The 24,488-nt window shown below is 38.7% G+C and overlaps 1 protein-coding gene across 1 annotated transcript in view; it reads left to right on the top strand.

Annotated features, from left to right (window-relative positions):
• MPDZ (multiple PDZ domain crumbs cell polarity complex component) overlaps positions 1 to 24,488 on the top strand; it is an 88,020-nt gene that overhangs the window by 27,959 nt on the left and 35,573 nt on the right. The window contains exons 12-22 of the mRNA XM_059833267.1: positions 1,471 to 1,550; positions 2,798 to 2,944; positions 3,560 to 3,727; positions 4,709 to 4,894; positions 8,765 to 8,974; positions 10,611 to 10,727; positions 13,269 to 13,427; positions 16,408 to 16,695; positions 17,607 to 17,730; positions 20,275 to 20,473; positions 23,358 to 23,399. Of these exons, the coding sequence (XP_059689250.1) occupies positions 1,471 to 1,550; positions 2,798 to 2,944; positions 3,560 to 3,727; positions 4,709 to 4,894; positions 8,765 to 8,974; positions 10,611 to 10,727; positions 13,269 to 13,427; positions 16,408 to 16,695; positions 17,607 to 17,730; positions 20,275 to 20,473; positions 23,358 to 23,399 (1,720 nt within the window). The remainder of the gene's footprint in view (positions 1 to 1,470; positions 1,551 to 2,797; positions 2,945 to 3,559; positions 3,728 to 4,708; positions 4,895 to 8,764; positions 8,975 to 10,610; positions 10,728 to 13,268; positions 13,428 to 16,407; positions 16,696 to 17,606; positions 17,731 to 20,274; positions 20,474 to 23,357; positions 23,400 to 24,488) is intronic.

Raw genomic sequence — 24,488 nt, 5'->3', positions numbered from 1 at the left:
AAATCTGCTGTGTTTGCTGACTGTTGTAACTAAATACTGCTTTTTATTGCTTCCTGCCCTAGAATCTAAACAGTGTGAATGAGGAGAAAATGAGCAGGAGGAAAGCATTTCTCTGTTTTTTCATCCTGCAGATAAACTTTCAATCAAGTTAAGAGTTGCTGCAGTTTGCTGCCCAGCCTGTCATTGTATTTTTCACAGCATCATTAATTTTCTCCCCTCCTTCCCTTCCAATTTCATTTCTGCTCATTTTTATCTATTAGAATTTTTTCTCATTGTATGAGTGCATATATGTGAATCTAACCGGGGGAAAAAAAAAAAGAAAAAAGAGCTAGGACTTGAATTCTCTCACTGCCCACTAGGGCCTACAGTTTCAAAAAATCTTTTACAATTGTGCTCATAAAGTATAAAACCTGCAGATTTTGTTTGAAAACTTTCCTTGGACACTTTCTGTAAAATGCAGAGTCTGTCCAAAAGGATCAGTATGCAGTATCACATATGTAAGTATTTCGGCCATGCCCCTGAATCAATCTGATCAGCCCACATGCAGTCTGGTTTAACAAATGCATGGGGCATGCATGTAACTTTTTCATTTGCTTTGTGCCCATTATCTTGTAAAGTTGCATTAAATTCACTCAACGCTGAGGCTAGTTTAAATAAGTGTCCTTTGTTCCCAGCCATTCACACCAAACTTTTTGACTGAACTTCATGTCTTTCAAAATACATGGTTAGTTTTGTGGGGGTGGGATCTAATACTATTTTGCAAGTTTTTCCTCTGGTAAACCCAAGCCTGGTGAGACAAAACATGTCAAGTTTTTAGTCATATTTAAGAGAGTACTGGCATCATGGGAATGATTGTGTAGTCTTGCATGGTCCATATACTGTATCAGTTATAGGAATAGACAGGACGTTTTACTTTTTGTCACAGTAGTCTTGTTGTCCCAAAACTTGGGTTCATTACCCGGTGTGTATTGCCCAATTTACACATAGAGTCAAGGTATTTTCTTTTATTATGTAAATGTGCAGATATGGGTACCCCATTGAAATCATGACAAGTATTTAAAAGAGTTAACAAAGTTAGTTACACCCACTGGTCCCACCCCTTAACTAAGTATTGGTTAGTAACTTTCTTACTTCATCTTAAAGACATAGTTCTCTTCTAATTCACTACCCATGCCTAGAGAGTAGGGGACTTACTAGGGTTGGGGGCTTTTTCTAACTAGGAGGTGTGGCTTTCACATTATAATGAGGCAGGTCAGCCTTAGGGTACTATTTTGGCACTCTATTCTATTTTCCTAGAATTCATCCTTGTGTTAATCTTTATGGTTAGCTAGTGGAGACAATTTTTAATATGTCTAAATGCCAGGTGCATTTGTTACAAAGTATCTTCTTTACATTCTTTCCATTCTTTTCACTTATTTTTCAACCTTGTGTTTCAAGATGTTCTATAACAATCTCAGACATAACTTTTAGATTTCCAGCTAACTACTACAGAAGAAGCAGCTGTGAAGGCAAAGTGGCAGAGAATTATGGGTTCGAATTATGAAATAGTGGTAGGTAAACTTTGATTACTATTACTAAATGCCCTTTGATCTGTCCACCTGTTATATTGTTAACAGATACAAATAAGTTTGTATTGAATTTGTTCGTTTATTTATAAAAATCATACATATACTTCTTAATCTGTTGAGATTCTTTTATTTTGAATTTAAATTTTGAATATAGATCTATATTTTTCTGTATTGATTTTAGCAAAATAATCATAGGCTTCTTAAGTTACTGTGCCTATGAGTATTGTTTCACAGATTTCCTAGCTTCAGGAGGAAAAATATGTATTAGAGGAAAAAAAAAATATTTAAAGTGAACTTCAAAGCTCCCTTCATTAGCCAGAATTTGAAGCTAGTGCTTGAAACGTCCTACCCATTGTGCATACTGAATGAACTGTTTGATGTAATAATCTAAATAATGCATAGGACACTTACTTTAGATACAGTTGAAAAGCAGTATCTGAGTTTAGGACTTTATTTCAATATTATATGCTGGAGCTGTAGTCTCTGCAAAAGTATGTATTATTAGATATATTGTTGTCATATACAATTCCTACTTGTTTATGCTAAAGCGGTATGTGATCAAAATTTCAGGTTTTGCCTGACTGTCCCCTGACCCAAGCATTTGTCACATTTTTACACAAATGATTTGCAGATGTCTTCCCCATCTGGCATAGATAATATTGGATTGGGCTGTGTTTCAGTTTCTGTGCTTAAAGGGTTTTTCTTAGTGTTCTTGTGTAAGATTTTGAAGCACCACATAAATGCAGGTAAAAGAGTAGGTCTGTAATGCTCTGTAATGCTCTCCACATGCATGGGGCTACATAGTTGTGTTACTCCAGACAGGGTGTTTTGGTCTGTTGTGATTCCTGGATAACACTCCATGAATCCGTAACAGTAGTTTCCTTTCCAGAATAGTCTACTATTTTGTGGTTGTGCAACTTGCACTAAATGTAGCCTGCAGATTTTAGTTTTTATCTGGTCTTTGTTTTTCCCTCTCAATGCTTTTCAACGTATTGGGAAGTTAAAGTTGGATTCTTTTAAGCTGGAGTTGTTATTTCCCTCAGCATGGTTGAAAAACCTAAGCTAGTAACTTTGGATGCTTTTGCAGTCTGAAAGTCTGCATTACACATGACAATATTTCTGGTTTCTCACTTCTGGAATATCCACCTCATTGTATGTAAGTTGAAAAGGAATGTAACAGGTACAGCTGTAAATATGTCAAAAGTAACAACTTCTTAATCTTATTTTAGGTGGCTGTAGTTAACAAATTTAGCGAAAGCAGTGGGTTAGGAATAAGCCTTGAAGCTACAGTGGGACATCATTTCATCAGATCCATCTTACCGGAGGGGCCAGTTGGACGAAGCGGAAAGCTGTTCAGTGGAGACGAGCTGCTGGAAGTAAGAAAAAATGCTACCTTAGCCTGCATTCAGTAAGGTTTTTGAGCAGTGACTTGCTTCTCACAGGTTATGACTTTGGGAACGTAGCATATCTAACTGCATACCAGTCATAACCAGAAATGCTTGAGCAGTTACTTCAAATGTACTTACACATATTTATTTGAATGCATATGCTTCATGCATTTCTCAGCTGATAGCTGATTTTTCAGATACGGTTCAAGGTCACTGTATAGTTAGCTATATAAGAATATTTATCAAAAGCATTAAGATTTAATAGGAATATCCTTACACAGTGAAGGGACTAAACACCTGTTTACTTTTCTAAATAATTTTCTTAGAATTAAAATGTGAATTTGGTTCTCATGAATGCAAGAAACATGAAATGACAGAGTATGTGGGGTTTGTAGGGTGGCATCACGCAATTCATGAGACTGTCCATTCAGTTTAAAACTTATCTTGGTGCTGATTCTGAGCACCATATTGAGTAGAAATTAAAGGTTGACAATGTCCATTAGTGTGTGGTTTTTTTTTTTAAATCAGATGTGTGTTGGGCTTTTTTTTAAATCATTTTTGTTCATTGTACTTCTAAACATTGTGTATTCTTTATTTATTGAGGTGAATGAGATCTCTTTGCTTGGAGAAAACCACAAGGATGTGGTCAGTATCTTGAAAGAACTGCCTATTAAGGTGACAATGGTGTGCTGTCGTCCGGTAGCTCCCCCCGTCACTCACCCAGAAGTACTGGAGAGTCTAAGTCTATCTGAGGTTCAGCTCACGGAAAAGGTATTCTGTGTTAAAAAAATCACAGAGAAAATGACTGTTTCCTTGAGAAAAAACATATGAAGTTCTTGTACAAGATTAGAAAATACATTTTAATGTTTTGGGACTTGGAACCAGATAAATAGAAAAAGGCAAATTATGTTCATCAACTGTACTTTAGGCCAACCAGAGGATGTCAATCCTGGTAGGTCATGGGCAGAAATATTCTGGGACACGTCTATCTACCCAAGTACTTAACCTCTGTTCTGCAGGTGGGCCGTGGGGGTATGGCAAACTGAACCATATGTTCTTTAGAATCTGAATGTGTTTAATCTGGTTTTGAACTTTGCTTTCTGGGTTTGTGTTTGCGCAGAGCTGCGTGTGCATTCGCTGGTAGACACACTTCTGTCATTCAGAATTGCAAAGCTCTGGGCAGCCTGATGTACTAAACATGTAGGAATGGTCTGCAGTATAGTATGCAAAGCAATAGCATTTGTATGAAAAGAGGCACATTTAATTCTGACCTCTGGGCAAGGCACCAAATTCAGCTTATTGTTGATAAGCTTTTCTATGAAATGAAGGGAAGAGAATAACATATATGCGTCTGCCTGTTTTTTCAAATGTTCTGGCTCCTGTCAGTGCTACTATGTCTAGATCAAGGCATATTTTTAGACATACCATTTAATAACAGGTATTTCCTGTATATTTGAATACATGTACTAATGAAGTTTTCTGAAGTTTTTAATTTGCCAGAAATTCCATTTTGTAAATATTTTTTTCCAGTGAGTACTTTTGCAGACTCGCAGCAGAGCTATTTTGTTACAAGGGTATGTGAATTCTATGCTAGCTTTATTAGACTTGTTAACTCTGCTGAGTACTTGCACTTTCTCTGTGTTTAGAGAAACATCACTTTGTTCACCAAGAACAAGATAAAAACTGAGTTTTGTCTCTGCAGATTCACAAACTTTTACATCTTATCGGTGAACATTCACTGTTTTTTCTCAGGCTCACATAGAACTTGGATTCATCGGCTCCTCGGACACAGAGGGAACAGCTTTGGAAATAGCTGATGAGGGTCAGAGTATGGAAGAAGTGCAAAGCTCATCCTTGGCAATGTGGGAAACAGAAGTACAGCACATTGAGCTGGAGAAAGGAAGTATGGGACTTGGATTTAGCATATTGGACTACCAGGTAACTTCTGCACTCGTTTCTTTGAGCAGAGGACCAAATACTTTGTATTGTTTGGATCTCGCAATGGGATCTAAATACGTATTTTAAGGATGAATGTTAATGGAAACCAAGCAATATAGTAAAGCTAAATGGATGTCGCTACTGGTAGGCATCCCACTAGCTATTCCTCTTACTGTATTAAGACTACAGGTTCTAATGATAATGGTAGTACTGGTCCAGAAAAAGAAATAATACGTAATATATTAGGGCCTTCAGAAAGCTCATCTGCTAGTGCCCCAGGGGCAGTGAATGATGTAGTCAGAATGTTCAGGCATTTAGCCATGTATTTTGCACCTGCCGTGAGGTGCTTAGGGCAAGATCCAATAAACGACTTAGATCCTTAAAGCAGGATTTACTAAAATCCAGAATTGCAATTCTGAAATCGCTTCCTTAGCTGCTGTCTGTCCAGGACGTGCCCCTATTCATTCATCTTGTATTTGACTTCAAAATTCCTGGGTATCTCAAGCTGTGATTCTTGGTGTGTCCCAGTGAACAGCTCAGTGCCTGTCTCCTGCCTGCATTTGGTCAGGATGTCAGAACAAATGTTCCTCCTGGTCCCATTTGTCACAGTGAATGATTTTTATCCTGTTAAAAGTCAAGTAATTTCTCCCTGTGGTCAGCGTAGGCTTTTCCCCAGCTGGTTGGTGGTGCTGCAGGACCCGGTCTCCTCCCAGGTCTCTGCTGGATCTGGTCCCTAACAGTATATAAATTTGCATCTGGAGGTCACTTCCAGGTGGAAATTATGCCCACAGGGCACTGCTTAGAATTGATCTATGCCTCATTAGTATTTGCATTTGCACACTGATAAAAGTAAAGAGCAGTGTAGTTTAATAATCTGAAGGATACAGGCATAGTCAAGTATCTGTTTTATGAAACAGTGATTACTCTTTAATGTGTTACTCACAATGCTCTGCAGTGAGACACCATAGCTGAGCCTGAGTGTTTGGAGTCTGCATCAGCACAAAGTAAAGTACATTTTTGCTTCAGCCTCTTCTGAATTGTTGACACAAATGGTGATTACCTGTGTGGTTAGTGACTGAATTTTGTTTATGGATGGTAATACTGAAGGGTTGTGGGAAGTACCTTAAATTGTTTTATATATTTTGCAAATGTGAGTTTGATTACATCCTACAGCTGTAGTCAGCTTTCTGAAACTTACCTTTTTTTGATATAATATTTGTGATTTGTCCTATGTTCTCTCCTTTGAGATGTGGTTGAAACATTTCATTTTGTCACTGAAGTTTCTGCTTTCATCTAAGACTGTGAACAATAAGTTTACAGTGAGATTTATCTTTGTATTTTGCTGTTTCCATCAAATTTTCAATTAATTTTCAATGAACAGTGACTAAAATTAAGGACAGTTACATTCATACCAACACACTCCTCATGTTTTATACAACGGCAGGCCTGTAGGAAAGTCTACATAACTTCTTAACCCAGGGAAGACTATCACATCCATTAGAGAGGTGATTTTTTTCAAAAAACGTGTCATGCAGTGTCATCTAAAGTGACAGTGTAAATACTTGTTGTTAAATTAGTGAGGAAGATATTAGTGTTCCGGCTTAAGCACTATCTCCAGCAATGCTAGTTGTATTTCCACTTGTGAAGTGTTTTATTGCTCCATGGCATTTTTCTTACTGCATTAACTGCCATGAAGTGTTAAGGGTCGTCTTGGTGTCCTTCCCTCCCTCAATGCCTCTCTCTCACACTAGCTTTCATCAGTCTCCAAGTCCTGTGGTTTTAGGTGCTGCCTTGTTGTTGTGCAACCTTTCAGATTGTGGTGGGTTGACCCTGGCTAGACAACAGGTGCCCACCAAAGCTGCTCTATCACTCCCTGATCTGGACAGGGGAGAGAAAATATAACAAAAAGCTTATGGGTCACGATAAGGACAGGGAGGTAAATCACCATTAGCGTCACGGGCAAAACAGACTCGGCATGGGGAAATTAGTTTAATTTATTACCAATCAAAATCAGAGTAAGATAATGAGAAATTAAATGAAATCTTAAAAACACCTTCCCCCCCACCCCTCCATTCTTCCCGGGCTCAACTTCGCTCCTATTTTCTCTACCTCCTCCCCCCGAGCGGCACAGGGAGACAGGGAATGGGGGTTACAGTCAATTCATCACATGTCATTTCTGCCGCTTCTTCCTCCTCTCACTCTTCCCCTGCTCCAACATGGCATCCCTCCCATGGGAGACAATTCTCCACAAAATTCTTCAATGTGGGTCCTTCCCACAGGCTACAGTTCTTCACAAACTGCTCCAGCATGGGTCCTTTCCATGGGTGCAGTCCTTCAGGAACAGACTGCTCCAACGTGGGTCCCCCACAGGGTCACAAGTTCTGCCAGCAAACCTGCTCCAGCGTGGGCTCCTCTCTCCACGGGTGCACAGGTCCTGCCAGGAGCCTGCTCCAGCATGGGCTTCCCACAGGATCACAGCCTCCTTTGGGCATCCACCTGCTCCAGCGTGGGGTCCTCCACGGGCTGGAGGTGGATATCTGCTCCACCGTTAACCTCCATGGGCTGCAGGGGGACAGCCTGCCTCACCATGGTCTTCACCAGGGGCTGCAGGGGAATCTCTGCTCCAGTGCCTGAAGCACCTCCTCCCCCTCCTTCTTCACTGACCTTGGTGTCTGCAGAGTTGTTTCTTTCACATATTCTCACTCCTCTCTTCTCCAGCTGCTGTTGAGCAGTTGTTTTTCCCCTTTCTTTAATATGTTAACACAGAGATGCTACCACCATCACTGATGGGCTTGGCCTTGGCCATCAGCAGGTCTGTCTTGGAGCTGGCTGGCATTGTCTCTATCGGACATAGGGGAAGCTTCTAGCAGCTTCTCACAGAAGCCACCCCTGTAGCCTCACTGCTACCAAAATGTTGCTATGCAAACCCAATACACATATGTACATGTTGGCATGGAAACTTGTTACAGTTGCATGGTAGTTTGTAGGTTTGCTTTTCTCTTCCTTTTGCTATCAGTAAAGCTGGTACATTGTTACATTTCTCAGTTTTTTCCATGCATGCATTCAAGTGAATTACCATGTGTTGGAAGTATCAACATGTAATGATGTTCCTTGTAAATGTAATTCTATAAGAACCATGAAAATGTGTGCACCTGTGATAATTGTTACAACATAATCATATGTTCCTGTTCTTAGTATATAATACTAGTGTTTTTATAAAAATCAGTGTGTTGAAGGATGGGGACTTCAAAGCTGTTTTCTTTTTTAAAAGCAAACACCACTTTTTTGTGTCTTGTTGATTAGAGTGCTGTATTGGTATGTTCCTGTCTCCCACAAAGTGTTTAACTAGGCATGCACAAGGACTTGCTTCTTGAAAAGTGCTTTCTCAGCTGAGCAAGATCTGGTGCCTTGAAGTATAAGGGAGTTATTGAAAATAAGCCCTTTGTTCCACCACAGTGTATGACTTAACTTTGACCCAGGCTGCACTGCCCAGATGTATTCCCAAACCACTGAGAGAATGTGTAAGGGAGGATGAAGTCTGCAATGCTGTCATTGCAGTAGCAAGTATTTGAAATTCTGGCGTGTAATTACTCATTACAGTATGAACAGCACTCTGCAATTTAGCAGTATTTTACGCTGGAAGTATAATGGGACATCACCTAGAAAGAAGTAATAGTTTTCACATTTAAGAATTGAAAATAGGTGGAAGTCTAAATGTATGGGCAGTATGGACAGGGTATGTGTCTGCTGAGGGTTCATCTGGAGCAGAGCTCCAACCTTTTTAATAACTGAACTCTTCATAAGAAGTAGCCACTCAAGACATAAAAAAGTTAATAAAATGAAATGTTTTTCTTCCTTTTATTGAATTAGGATCCTGTTGATCCAGCAAACACTGTAATTGTGATTCGCTCATTAGTTCCTGGGGGTGTGGCCGAGCAAGATGGCAGACTTCTTCCTGGAGATCGGCTTATGTTTGTCAACGATATCAACTTGGAAAATGGCAGCCTGGAGGAAGCAGTACAAGCACTGAAAGGAGCACCAGCAGGAACAGTTAAAATAGGAGTTGCCAAACCACTGCCTGTAAGGATTTGGGAATTTGTTGGGTACTTTTCATATCATTTAAGCTGGTACATGACGATCCTGACTTCTGCAGGCATTTTGTGTGCTTTGGGGTACAGCTCGGTGGCTCAAAACATCCAGAAACTGTCTTTAACAGATTCCTATATCTCCTTGTGTGTAGGAGTGGCCTATGTAGTATATGACTGGTGTAGTGATTGCAGGACCTGGCACACCTGTCTTGCAGCTGAGAAAACAGAGAAGTGTCTTGCAACCAGCATCGTCTTTCAGGGCTGCAAGTTGCCAGGCATAATTTCATACAGTTTACAAGATTCTCTGAATGTGTGAGATGGTGACATAAAGTTGATTTTTTTGTGGTTTGCCTGGAATTTGCCTGTTCCTTTGCTTTACTAGGTATAGTACGTATGCAGTCTTTGTATTCAGACTGCACACTTTATGTTTAAAGAACGGTGAGTAGTCTTCATTTCATATAACTCAAACTGGTTATTTTAGTATATCCATAAATAATTTTAGGCTAGATTTTAGAAGGTAGTCTGAAACAATTAGAAGAATGAGGTTGAACGACACCTAGGGTTACCGAGATAGTGTGTCAGTAAGGATGCTAGTGGACCCTGGACGCTAGTGGTCCCTGGCACGTTAAATTCAAATCAGTAGAATGACATCAGTTTATACATACAAAAAAGATACCTTTCACTATATTTGTAAGCCTAAGTGCAGTCTTTGGGGTTAATTTTTGCTTTTCATGAAATGATAATCTTTTAATCCTTGTGGATGCAGATATCAAATTTTCATTCTTGGTGGATCTGTGTGGAGAGAGTGGGAGGGAATGGCTGATGTTTAAGTAACTAGAAACTTTCCTTTTCATAGTAACAGACTACTTTTTAACTTGCTTTGTTAAATTTGTTTTTTGTAGTGGAGACTCTGTGTTACACATTAAAATGTCTTGCAAATCAACATTTTCATGCTTAAGAAGATGTCACTCAAAAAAGAAAATGTGTGGGTGTTGTTTATATTCCCAGCATTTTGTAAACATTCAGCATTTGCACTGTAATATTTCACTTGCCAAGTAATTAGACATTGTGAATAATCACTGGCTTCTTTGCAGTACTGGATGAATGCACCTAGCATCAAATTATGTTGGAAAAAGCTACTGTTTTATAGTCAGAATTATGTTTTGTCCTCTTGAGGCTGTTCCACCCAGCAGATACAATCTCAAAACACAGACAGTGGATGCAGTCTTCCTGCCTGCTAACAAGATTACTCTGTGCCTAGCAAGGTTGTAAAGGCCTCTGCTGTTAGGCTCTTTCCCTAGTGGCAGCTCTGATGGCAGATTTAGTATATGATTAGTAAGAGCAGAAATTGAAAATTAGTTTAGACTCAGCTGTGGGCACTGTGGTTTAGCTGGATAGGCCTTTTTCATTACTTGGGCATGTAAAATGAGTTATGAAGCTGAATCAGTTCAGGTAAATTTGAAAAAAAAAAATTGTCTCTTTACCTACCCAACGCTGTGACAGTGATTGAAATGAACTCTTTGCTGGATTTGAAATTCATTTGTGTCTCTAAACCCCCACACATAATGCACTCAGCATGACCTGTGTCCTGGCCACTCATCCAACTCAGACCTTCGTTCTTTCTGCAGCTTTCATCAGAGGAGGGCTATGTCTCTGCTAAGGAAGATTGTTTTTTCTACATTGCCCAGTCACTTGAGGAGGAGGGGCCAGCTGATGCAGCCCTCTTCCATGCTGAGCTGGCTTTGGTTAGTGGCCCAACTTACCAAAGATTTCTTAAGTCTTTGCATTTTGTAATGAAAGCGTTTGATTTGTCACTGTTCATGCTTATTTTTTACTGTCACCAAATTCCTCATCCACCATAGTTGGGATGGATCCCCACATAGTAGAAACTGCCATCTGGAGATTTTGGCTGTTTGCATGAGCTGTGAATCTGGCCTATGATATGTTAGTTGCTGGAAAAAAAGGAATTATTTTGCTGAGATTTTCAAAAGTGCGTGGCTACCCACTTCTCATTGCATGCACTGAGTATCCCTTTGAAAATCTTGCCTTATGTAGTGAAATGTTCATGTGCTTATTTTGTAAATAAATCTCTTTGCCTATATATCATCATACATCACTTCCCTACCTTGAAAAGTTTTTGGAACTCTCTTTTTGCATGTAAGCCAGCCTTAAAAGGAATGCTGTCTGTGTTCAAAAGCTGTCAACACTTCCTCCTAATAGTATTCTTTAGACTTCAGCATCAATCAGTGATTATGAGATTTGCAAGGTCAAAAGGTGTTCACTTGTACAAACAATGCAGCTTACCTGAGCATTCAGTGCCTTATGTAGCCCAGAAGTTACCAATAAGAACTCAGATAAAAAAGGCAAAGGAAATAGGACCTACAAAAACCAAACAAACAAACACAAAACAAAAAAAAAAACCCAAACCAGAACATAAATATATTCCGAGTGTGTGTTCTAATGGTTATGCGTACTGATCTGGGCCTGATACTGAAGTTATTTGGCCCTCATTTTCTGGGGACATGAGTTGGGAAGCATTTTCTACTAAACACCAGAACTTAATTCACTAGAAAAAAAATTAAAACCAATCAAAAACCTGAAATGGATTCTTCCAAGGCAGAAATCTCTGAATTACTGATTCCAGTATGTTTGCTATTTTTTCAGGTTTGCAACTGACAAGCTGGTTTTAATAACTTGCTTTTAAACAAGACTGCTTGGTTTTTCTTCTGCAGTGTGTTACCTTGGTACAGTAGTTAGATAATAGGATTTGCCTTATCCTGTTCATTGAGAAGAAGTATGAAGAAGCCAGGTCATATGTTGTAAATGTCCTTTAATTTCAAGATGTGTTGAAAAGATCAGATTAAAACTTAGGTATTTAAAAATTTGACTTCTATGTGTGATGCATACAAAAAAGTTAAAATTGTGGAAGAAAAATGAAAAAATATCTCAGGTAATAATATGGTTAAATTGTCAATGCTGTCAACTGTCAAAGGTACAAAATATGAAATTGAATGTGAATCACCCAGCTGAGGACGTGTTTGCAGAGTGCACTCATGAGGTACTGTTTTTCACAGATAAATCTACACTCAGATTCTAGAGGTCTGTCCCCATTTTTCACAATCTGTTTTTTAGGGCATAGCTTTGGTAACACTAGTCTGCATTTTCCAGAAGATGAGCTGAGAGTAAGTTACACCAAAGGAGCAGTTTGAATTAGCTGTTAAGTCTTTAGGGTTGAGACAATAAAAAATGGATCATTTGTACCCCAAAAAGGAATCAATATATTGAATCACTGCAGATTGTTGCTATTGCTGTTGTGAATCTGACATAATGAATTCATAGTATGATTAACCACAGATGCTGAAAAACAACACTTAATTCCCATCTCTGCATATGAGCACACTTGTCTGCTTCATACAAGTTTATGTTATGGTTATGGCTCTGAACTCACTGATCATTTTTGTTAGCATACACTTTATTGAGCTCTGCAAGGGGAGAAGAAATTGTAATCAAAGTGTAGTATGTGAAACATCATAAATTAAGTCTTTTAGGACTTCATTTTATTCTAGCATTTAAAAGTATATGAGTCTTGAAAAAAATTGTTTTTCGTTTAAGAAAAAAAAGAAGGCAAAAAATGCTGCCCATGTCCATGTCCAGAAGTCTTTTTAAAATTTTATTTCTCATGTAAGACAGGAGAACTGTCCATATTAATCTTGTTGTCAAATGTAAAATATCTTGGAAATCATAAAAGACCGTGTCATAAATGTTTCCTATAAATGTATTGAAAAACAGTTTCCAGAAGATTATTTTTTGTACCCTTTTAAAAATAACCAAACCTATGAAGTTGGGTGGAGGGAACATTCCCAATGGGTGGCACTAAGTGAAGCTCATTATTTTTTCAGTGCTAATCCCTGTAAAAAAAAAAAATTAAAAAGAAAAAAAAAAACCCAAATAAAAATTTTGACAGCAGGGAGTACAGCAGAATTCTCCCAACACCTTGTACTTCTATTAACAGGCATCAGCCTGCCTTAGCCCTGCAACTCATTCCAGTTGAGACTCTCACTTTACTTCAGATAGTCTTTGCAAGCTCTGAAGGTGTAGTAACAAATTATAACTGGAAGCAGAAATTGTTCCTACTGTGCTGTGCAAATATAACTTCAATGTAAAACATGGAGGGGAAAAAAAAAAGAAGGGAAGTCTCAGTATGTAGCGGCTGGGGTGCATGTGTTTGAGTTATGTGGTGTGAAAGTAACAGATAGCCTGGTTGATTGAATTGCTTTTGTTGTTAGGTGGACTCCGGTGAGGCAGATCTAGTGGATGAGTCCACCTTTGAATCGCAGTATTCGCTAGAGAGTGACGTCTTCCAGGCTTCAATGATAGGTCTGCGTGGCAGTGCTTGTAGCGGTGAGCTGAACTACAGCTTCTCTCTTCCGTTGTCAACTCCCAAGGTAAAAAGGAGGATGGATTTATTGATGAAAAACTTTGATTATGTGTGAAAAGGCTGTATTAGTAGATATAAATGTTTTATGTCATCCTGGTTCAAACTGCACTATTTGTTATGAGATCAAAATGCACTTTTGCTTAAGGTAGTGCAGGTGTCTTTCAGACATCTGTGTTGAAGAGAGAGGCAGTTAGAAGGTTGAAAGCTTGGCTTTGTGTTTTGTATAGCCAGATGAAGTATGGTGAGATGTTTGTAGTGTTAAAGCTGTGGTGAGCAGTCTGCTACAAAAACTTAATTGTTATTACTTCAGAGCATAGTAAAGAGTGGTAACACAAAATAACTGCATTATTCTACAGTATTTTAGGTATGAAAAGCAAGAGTAAATTTTCATCCTAAGCTTTGCTTTTATGCTTCATAGTTAGTATGTTTGCTAATTCATTTACTGTGTTCTTAAATGAAATGTTCATAATGATACTGTAATTAAATCTGTATATATCAAACCTCTGATTACTCATATTTTCTATTTAAAGTCAGTAAATGAAGATAAGTTCTTTAAGAATATTACAAAGATCAGTATCTTTTTTCTTGCTGGTCACATACCCATAATGACTTGATTGTTTGTATAAGAGTTGGTGTTTTGTTTCTCTCCATGGTTTTTCATGCTTCTTTTTCTTGGCAATCTGTAGATTTATTTCACTAATGCGGAGTCTTCCAAGTAATTTCTTCTAGCAGTTGTCTTTGAAAGCAACACTGTAGGGATTTCTTCCAGGATTTGCAGTCTGTGGTCTTGAATAGAGTAGCTGCTGCTTTTTCCTCCACATCTGAGCTGCAGTAACTCCCTTTATCCCTTCTGGAATATGTTCAGCCCTTACAAGGCAATGGTTGGAAAGCTAAATTCATCTTCTAATGGTTTCTCCTAATCCACAGAAGAGCACATCTCTGCTGTGCCAGTGGGACAGATTGCATTGTTTAACTCTGTAATTGTTACTTAAATGGATTATGCATTTTGCATGCTCAGAAGTGTTTTATGAGATAGAGGCTGGATTTACATTATATATCACGTTGAGGCTCTAGAAAGTCTTAAGTTATTTTCAGCATTGACTTAGACGGCTTCAGTTTACATGTTTTTCTAAAGATTATGGTCCTGACTTTTCAGTGTTCCTCTCTGTGCACCAGTATGAAGTGAGTATTAAGTTCTCATCAAGTAACATTTTATATTCTGCAGTTATGAGTGACTTCACAAAGTAAATGTAGCAAGAAAATATATTCATAAAAGAAGACTTTTGACACAAGTGAAATGCTGTAAAAATGAAAAAATTGCTATTAGATGCTGTGAGGAATGCAGTGGTATTTCAGCTATTTTTGACTGCAGGGCAGTTGCCAGGTTCTAAATGCCTTTGGTGTCACTTTTAAAATCGGTGATGAAAAAAACTCTTAAAGTCAAAGTATTGCAAATGCTGTAAGGAGGCCACCGGTTGCTGTAGTTACATATTTCTGAAATCATGTTTGTCTTCAAAAATTACAGCATTGGCTTTTCTTTAAGTGAAACAAAATAATACTGAGCATATGCTGGAACTCTTAACATGTATATATGGCATGTGGAATAAATGTTGAGTACGATCTGGGTCTTGTTTTCACTGATTTGGAAATGGATACAAAACAGACTTCAAAGTAGGTGTCCCACCTTTCTTTGAAACCTAATGAAATAATTTAAATAGATTATAGTCCTGGTGTTCTCTTCTCCCAAAGGTAGGAAATTATTTCATTTATTACATCATGCAGATTAGTTGTACTTAGGCTTTGCTCAATTACCTTCTCAGACGTTACTTAAACCAATTATTTACAGGTGAACCTTTTTTGATGATTGTCTGGGGACAGAGCAAGCATGTATGCCCTTTGTGAAAGATGAGAAAAACCAATTTTAAAGCCCTTGACAGAAAAACTGTTGCAAAATATCCCAAAATTCTGGGAAACATGTTTTCTCCACTTTTTGGAAAAGGAATAGAAGAATTCGGACCAGTGGATAACAGTTAAGACAGGTCGAAGTAGACGTTCTTGTGACTAAATTTTACTACATGTCAGAGAAAAATCCCTAGTATTGATATAGAGCCTCTAAGTCCAATGTCAAAGTCCTTGATATACCTTTCTAATTTCTAATGGCCTAGATGTTTTTAAAATTACTTATTTTGAAAGCTGAGCTAGAGAGTATTTGAAGATTTTTTTTTTCAGAAGGTTGTGATTATTGAAATCCCTTAAAATATTTGAAATGCAGGACCTTGGAATCTTGAAAGTCTGAACAAATTTTGTGTAGAGAACTTAATCCTAGTACTGCAGCCATAATCGATACACTTGCAGTAAGTACTAACTCCTAAGCTTCTGTAACTGTATCATTGTAGTTCATTGTTGTCGCAGTTCAAAACCTTCATGTTCATTTTTTGTTGAGATTTGACCGAGTTTTTACTTTTCCCTCTTTGTGTGGAAGGGATGCCTAAATATGTTTCTACTTAGTTAAATGGATGATTAAATTGCATGCTTATTGTCTGAGCTGCTTGAAATTGTTCTTTGCTTGCTAAATGTTTTGAAAGTAAAGACCTTGATCTTTCAAAGTTCTTCTGCCTGAGAAAGACAATTGGATGCTTTAATTTTAATAACTTGCTGGAGTTATGTCTAGTTTCAGAATGTGTGAGTGTACATTATTTTGCTGAAGTTAGTGGAGATTTATTGACAAGTACTAAATTAGAATTTGGCCTTTAGTAGTAACTTTATTTTCATTGTTTTCTGGTATTTTAAAACAGGAGAAATTGTCTGAGGAATCAAGTAAATTTTATAGTAAAATGCCTGTAGGGATCTACTGAAGACACTGATGTTACAACAAATCTGTTTCAGTTCTGTGAAATTAGTTTCTGTTTAAGATTGTAGCATGAAATGTACTTTTCAATTATATTACAAAAGAATGTCGATTATTCATTGTCTCCTGTCTTTAACAGTCTGTTGGAGAGGAATGTTCAAATACTGCAGCTGATTTTCATGTATCTGACAAGAACCTCTACAACATGAATTTGAATCAGAGAGTGAGAGAGCAAAAGCCCACAGTGGGCGATAGTCTGGAAACTACAACTGGTTTTACTAAAAACGATCTTCTACCTCTGGATGCTTCAGATATCAACCAAAAGGAAAGTGAAAACACGGCAACATGGACTGAGTCTGAAACAACAGCAGAATCTGCACTAAGTACAAGCATTGCTACTACCGTGCAGCTTGATCCAACTGGAAAAGTAAAGATTTTTTTTTTTTAAATAATAATTAAAAAGTACTACAGAAAGGCATATTAAACTGTAGAATCTCCTACAGAAATTGACACTGGCCCACAGCCCTGTATGGTTGTTTGATTATAAATGCCCATCAGATGTGGTAGCTCACATCAAAACGTAGGGAATTAGACCTATCCAAAACAGGAGATAAATTATGGCATCAAGATAGTCATCTCCCAGAGATGGTGATACAGGGGTATCAGAAGTCGGCTCATACGTCACAGCAGTAGACACTGCTGGACCACAGTGTACCCGCTGGGCAGGCCAGGGGGCTTTTCTTATCCCCTGTTAACCTCTGCAGAGGCATGGACGCAAGGAGGAGGTGCACAGCTGGAAACCAGGCCTGGGAAGCCAGGGGGCAGTAGTGTGAAAGACTTGCATCCTGGTGTTTGCGCAAGCCTGCGCAGTTCAGCTCACAAACTGGCCTGGGATGCCACAGTGTGTAAACAGAATATTCCTTTATATGACAGTCACTGTGACATGTGTTTCTTTTTTCTTCCATTTTAGTGATTTATTAAGAAATTCTTAGAAGAGCTGCAATTTCTTACAAGATTTGTTACTTTAGCACTGGCAGATTGTCAGGCATCTGTGGTGAATGAGTCTGAGAGCCCTTGAATTCATCCCACTAATTTTAAGAGTGTAACTGACGTCCCTCAATCAAAAGCATACTTTGTGGTAGATTTGCTGTATTACATGAATGAAAACAGAAACCTCATGTATGTTGGTTTGATCTTTGATGGACTGACTTTTCCAATGTCTGTATAAGGAATCTGTATTAATTATGCACCTAGCTTTTGTGTTAGGTAAGATGAGTTGAGGTCAGTATGTCCAATCGTATTTTTATTCTGAACTGATGTTATTTTCCCTTGTGTTAGGATCAAGTGCTTTTAATGGAAAAGAGATGCCCAGTATCTTTGGAGGGAAGTTCCACAACCCCAAATTCAGTCAAGAACATGTATGAGAAGACAATCACTATTGCAAAAGGCAATTCAAGTCTAGGTAAGGTAGCTAATATTTTTTGTAACCTGTTCAGGAACATGGTTTTCTGTTTTTCTCACGTTTCCTGTTTTATTAGTAAAGACTAAACATTTTTCTCTTAGCAGGGAAGGCATAATGGGATATTAATTCTTTGTTGCTCTTGCCTTGTTTGGCTATGATTTTGCTGTCATTTGCTGTCACAAAAGTAAAGTGTCCATCTCACTGAGACTTTTTTTTTTCTGGTGAAGGAGTTTAGTCATTCCTAAATGTTAGCAGAACAAGTTTAATACATTGTTTTTTAATGTGTATGCATTTATATAATGTAGTGGAAAAATGAGATATAGCCAAGGAATGCTGTAGAAGAACACTTTGATCAAAAAGCTGCAGGCTAAACTTTCAAATGTGTGTAAACACAAAATTATCTTGCTTTCTGAGGGTGGTCAAAAGGGTCTAAACAAGCTGTTCACTTCCTTGCTACATATTTGTACTTGTATCTTAAGTGCCTCTGTATTTCTGAAAATCAGATCATTTATACATTTAATAGATAGTATTTTAAGCTCAATAATATTATCATTTTGTAGAGAATTTCAGTGTTTTAAATGTCTGCAATCTGCAACTTCCGGAGCATACTGACTAGAGGCAAATTTTGGAGCAAACAGGCACAACAGATGGAAGCGTTTTTTGGTGTCCTTTCCTGGTCTCTGGTGCAGCTGTGGGCAACGTGAGGGGGAGCATGGGGATAACATCCTCCCAGGCCAGTTCCCAGAGCCAGCGCAGGAGAGGAACTGTAGTGGGAGGCAGTGCGTGGTGTGTCCCCCCCCCCCCCGTTCGTGGCCAGTGTGTTCATTTGCTTTGTTTTAGGTTCCTGGTGCCGTTCCTTCCGGCCAACTGCATGTCCTTGAAGACTCTGGTGTTGGTAGGGCAGGAGTCTGTGTGGGCGCTGGCTGTTTACAGTGACTCAGCAAATGGTTTAAGATGGGTTGTCCACAGAAAGCACCCTGAAAGCAGCCTATGGGTGCCTTGTTCACAAACAGCCACCACTCAGGGCTCCCTTGCTGTGCAGAGGTGGGTGAGGTACTGTGATGCTATAGTTCACTAGGTACTTCCGCTTGGAATAAACTGCCCCCTGATGGCTGGATACTCAGTCTGCCCCATATCACCGCCTCCTTCCTGATACAGCCAGCCTCCAAACTGGATCGGGAGCTTATCTGTTTTAAAACCAGCCTCCCCAAAACATGTAACTGTAGGCAAGGCTGATGTGGGTACAAGTTTGACTTTTATTAGTTTGAGGTGCTCGGGTAACTGTTGCCTTTACTGGCCTCATTGCCAGGCTGTGTAAAGTACAGGTCACAGTGCAGCTCCAGGCGTTTGGATTTTCTTGAAAAAGTTCTGTTTGCCATAACCTCTTAACTCAATGGAGCAGTGTTTTTCATGTATGTCTATTGGTGTTTACCTTGCTAGCCTGATGCTTACATGCAAAGACAGGAGAACACATAGTGGGGTAGTCACTGCCTCCTCCAATAGATGCTCCTCTATAAGGCAGTCTAACTTCAGTGGATTCATCCTGTTAGTAAAGGAAGGCTTCTATGTTAGTGCACAAAAAAGAACAAAAACAAGTTTGGCAGTATTAAGATAGTGGAAGTCGACTGGGTGCTAGCTCTTCAGCTATCTTTCCATTGCCTTAGTGAAGAACAGTTTTTCCTGGAACTGTCATCAGCGTTGATTTCATGAGCACCAACTGTCCTGAAAATAACAACAAAAACTCATGCATATAAGAACAGTCAGAAAGACATGTGAAGCCCAGCACCACAAGTAAGTCCCCATAGAGAGGAGGCGGAAGAACATCTCTGTCTCATTTCCCATTAGTGACAAGAAAGTGGGGTTGAATGGTGTGTATAAACATTAAGAAGTAGTATCCTACTGTGCCACAGGTGGGATCATGGTGTAACTCAAGTAGTGGACTGTATGCATCAGTAGTGCGCAGGCTCTCACAGAAGTCAGGATGCTTTTCTGGGCCTAGGCGATGGCCCACCTGGGAGTGTGGGAAGGCAGCCACTATCTCAGTGGGATCTGATTCAGGCTTCCTGTTGAAAATAAGTGTGTGCTTGTATTGGCCGTATGCTCCTATTGACCCTATGCTCCTAATTAACTGTTTAATCATTTCACCTCCCTTCCAAAGAGAACCATCATAAACTAAACTGAAATGTGGTGTATAAACTCAGTGAACCATCCGGAAAAGTGGTAAATTTTACTGGTTTAGAAGCAATTTCATTAGCTTTTTTGTTTATTTTCTGCTTAAATTTTCTACTTAGGTTTTTCATATTGAGCCTGGTATGTGAAATGACACAAGGTAAAGTGAAGACACTGTGATTGTGATTTGTAACTGCTGTCTCCTGTTGGAAAGAAGGAAATGCGAGGGAAAATAAGAGCAACATTTATAGGCTTGCTGACATTGGCAGATCGGCAGGTTTTACCTTCCTTGCCCCGGGTTGCATTTCTTTTTCTTGGCACTCAGAGCTGGGGCTCAAAGACATTATTAACTGTTTCATGTGTTTTTCACTATAGGGATGACAGTAAGTTCCAATAAAGATGGCTCAGGAATGATAGTCCGCAGCGTCATCCATGGAGGCTCAATCAGTCGTGACGGACGGATTGGTGTGGGGGACTGCATCCTGTCCATTAATGAAGAGTCAACCACTAACTTAACCAATGCACAAGCCCGAGCTATGCTAAGAAGGCATTCACTCATTGGACCAGATATAAAGTAGGTAAAGCTAGATGATGAATTTGTGGTTGGGAGAAGCTAATAATCAAAATTTGGTTATTTATGCAAGTATTCTAAATGAAAATTTTGTTTGTTTTTACAACATGAATTTACCTTTAAGTTACAGCTTCACATGGATAATTGACCTTCGGATTACAGCTTCATGGGTTTGAAAGATAAAATCACTTGTGTGAGAGGCTTTGGATGTTCTTAGAAAAGTTATTACTGTCATTAGTAATTATCATTACTGCCCTGCCTGGTTTTATTGAAGGAATGGGATTAGTCAGAGTTTTGCATTCATATTACAACTCTTCTAAAGAAAGTAAGGATTTCCTCAAGGTGTTTGTGTTTCTCAAAAGGTGGACTGTCCTGGCTATTGCACAAGTGAGTTCATTTGGTGGAAATCTTTGTGATGGAACTTGGTTTTGACTGCCAGACAGAAAGTATGACACATGATGTTAATGCAGAAAAGTAATACTTAAAACATTTTCAGTACATCTGTGACAAGCAGCAGAAACAGTCCGTTTTGTGAAGTCACATCCAAGTTTTTATTAGTACATACAAAGGAGCTGTTGCTCTAGTGCTCTTGGGAGTGCTACTTTAAACTTGCAGTAATTAATACAAATTTTGAAAAATCCACTTGCTCAATGGAAAAGTTTCTTCTTCTCAAATTCACTCAATGTACAGAATTTTAACTTTCCCTGAAAGTACAATTCTTTGTAGCTGTTGCAGTTGTGGACTTTGCCCACATGCACCACCAACCTAGAAATGAGGTTGTTCCTAAGCTTGTGGATAGTGCTCTAGACCCGCCAGTGCTGGGTTTACAGCTCCAAAAATCTAGTAGCTGTCTTTCTCAAACCCATGGTAACATGGATTGGGTCAGATCTGCAAATGGGATCAATGGAGCTGTTGGTAATAGAAGCCTCTATTACTTAAGAGGGTGACCTTGAAAGGTGTCAGTTCAGTCCCAGTGTGGTTGCAGGTAACTGTGTGGTTTCTGTCAGTTCAAAATGGACTGCAGGGCATTCTGTTCTTCCCCAGCAGTATTCTAGCTTTGAAGAGACCTGGCATTTTGAGAGCAGGTAGGCAAAGGATCTTCACTGTGGGTTTAATTGTCTGCCCCATAGCTGTCATGTGTTTAGGATTATGATTTAATGCAAGCTTGTTTAAATAATGGGATATGCTCATATAATGAATTACATTATTGTCAATGCTGTCATGAATATGAGCGAGTCAGTGTTGATAAAATGTAATTATTATTATTATAGGCTTTCAAACTGTTTTATAATTCCAACTGTCATGACTGAAATCAGTTGGTATGTGCGCATGCATGTGTGTGTACGTCTGCTTAGATACACAAATGTTACAGCACCATTATTCTGTGAAGAGTCTTTTATTAGTGCCATAGTTACATGACGAAACACAAATGTGTTCATTATTTGTGCTTATCCTTTTATAGGTGCTGCATTTTACACTATCTGACTATAAGTTTTTTGTTTTGTAGTCTTAGTCTCTTGCAGATATGTCGGAAATACCAAAATCTTGTCTTAGATGTGAATATTCAGTTTTTCCAGAGAAAAGTGCATCCCCTTTCTGAAAGATCTCACACAAAGGGGCAGTTGCTATTCATAGTCTTATTTAAGATTTTTGTCTTTCATTTTATATTTATGTTCTTTGGTGCATTCCCATGATAAGGGTTTAAAGCGAAGCTGGCTTCTGCACTTCAAAGAACTGAAATATCAAACCCTTTGCTAGCGTCTAAAGGAGTCTTGCAAGAATAAAGACAATATTTTTGGGCCTACATAGTTTTGATGCAAAACTATTCAGCATAATAAAAAATTTCTGTAATTTGTACAGCATTTGTTCAGCAGCAGTACGGGATCCCAGAAAAATATTATAATACAAACATGTGGGTGATGTCCCAGATTAGAAATTTGAAGACATGGAGCATTATCTCATGATAGTTCTTCTGTTTGCTGAGAGGGATACACATCCATATAGATGTCATTTCAGAGCTAATGTGGTGCACCACCGCGCAGGAGTTGTGATTTAAGCCAGCATTTCAAATAAGCAAGTTGAATCTCTTTGGTGTCTGCCTTGGGAAACAAGGGTGCACAAGCACTCAGGTGTGGCCATCTTCCTATCATTCCTCTTTATCCATACAGGGCTGCAAAGTTGGCACCTTAACTTTTACATAGATTTTTTAGGTAGCAGGGTGCCCCCAAAAAGTGATGAAGCAGAAGTGTTTTAATTTCAAAGCTGTGTTTCAGTGGCAAACATTATTTGCTGAGAAAACATAAAGCTGTTCTTACTTGCCACATAAAGGCTTTGTTTTATTTTATTAAAGGAATTTGATTTTGAATAGTTCAAGAACCAGCAATCTGAGTTTCAGACCTAGGTATGTAATTTTTTTCCCCTTTGTATGTGGAAAACCGGATGTGTGGTCTTACTAGAGTGCATTCTGTTTCACTTCTCACTCCACCTTTGCAGGAGCTCTTATATTTCTGTAATAATAGCCAGGGTTTTGTGCTCAGCAGCAGCTGGTTGTAACATCTGTCAGATAATTACAGAGCTGAATCAGAATTCACCTGCCTAAAGTGTGGGGATGAATTCCTGATCAAGAAATAAAAGATAGATTGCAATTCCATTTTCCATGCTTGTTAATAATCATTGCTATAGACAATAATAAAAAGCAGATGCTTTGTGGGGGAGGTGTAGATGAAGCAGAGGTGGAACACGAAAAAAAAAAGAAAAAGGAGAAAGAGAAAAGAAAAGCAGCTCACACTTTTAACTACATAAGTATGCCTCTCGCATTCAGCATAAGACATTGACATTTGTTAACACCATTGTAAAAAGATGCTGCATCATATGCTTCACATTCTAGATCTTCTCCAGCACCTGCTGATGATCAGGCCCTCTCTTATGTGTGAGTATTGGCGATTCAGAAACTCATTATGGCTCTGTGTTGCAACTTGTCTGTAAAATCATTCCATGCTTTTATGACATCTGTAGTAATGTCAGGGATATATCCAGATATAGGTACATATTCTCTTTCTCTTTGTGTATGTGTGTGTCTGTGTGCATACACATGTGGCTGCACATGTGGATGTGTGTGTATATATATATTTTTAAAAAAATGTATGAGAGTGTGTGTGTATATATAAATATGGCTTTAAACTTAAAGATTGGAGCATACTTCCTAAGACTGGAATGAAAACACCTGTATTCTAAAAAATTATTGCTGATATTTTTAAATTTCATCTATGACAGCCACCCCAGACGTGCTCAGAGCACATGTGCGTGTGTGTGCGTATAGAGGGTTCACTGCTACAATTGGCATGAGTATGATGTACTGATATCTGGATTAATCTCAGTGTCATATTTTCTGTGGCACTTACATTTTACTTCCTTCATATATAAAAAGGTTCAAATTAGAACTTAAGTGTTAATGACAGTAATTTGTCCTGAACATTTTCCATACTTTGTTATTTGGTTTGTTGGTGTTTCAAGGTTTTGTGTGGCTGTTCAGTCAAGCATGTGATAAATGTTTCTCTGTACTGCATGCAGTGTTGTGTTTACAAGATATTTTCATATGTACACCCTTTGGTGTTTCCATTGTCACTGCTTTCATTGCTAGTGCATATCTCTGGGGGGAGGAGGGTGGCTGTAGCTCTCAAGAAAGGAAACCAGAACACTTTCTCCTTCAAGCTGTACAGCTATGAAAGAGAGGAAATCATTAAACCCTGCATACACTTTTCCCTGGAAATTATTGAACTTCAACTTCTCTTGCAGATGAGAAATGCAACACAGTATTGGAGCAGTCATTTACTTGTTTCCTGTTTTCTGTGTCTTCGTCCCTATTTCCTGGCACTTGTTTCTTTTACTTTCTTCCCTGTGACCATATTAAGGCAATTATTAGTCCCTTTTACAGATGAACCATTCAGGTGCCTGGGTGGGTTTTTATTTCCACTTTACACCACATGGGTCAACAGAGTTGACCAGGGGAGCCCAACAT

This window comes from Gavia stellata, chromosome Z (genome assembly GCF_030936135.1).
Source record: "Gavia stellata isolate bGavSte3 chromosome Z, bGavSte3.hap2, whole genome shotgun sequence".
Taxonomy (NCBI): domain Eukaryota; kingdom Metazoa; phylum Chordata; class Aves; order Gaviiformes; family Gaviidae; genus Gavia; species Gavia stellata.
The sequence above is the reverse complement of the archived record's forward strand: the minus strand, read 5'-3'. Positions and strand labels throughout refer to the sequence as shown.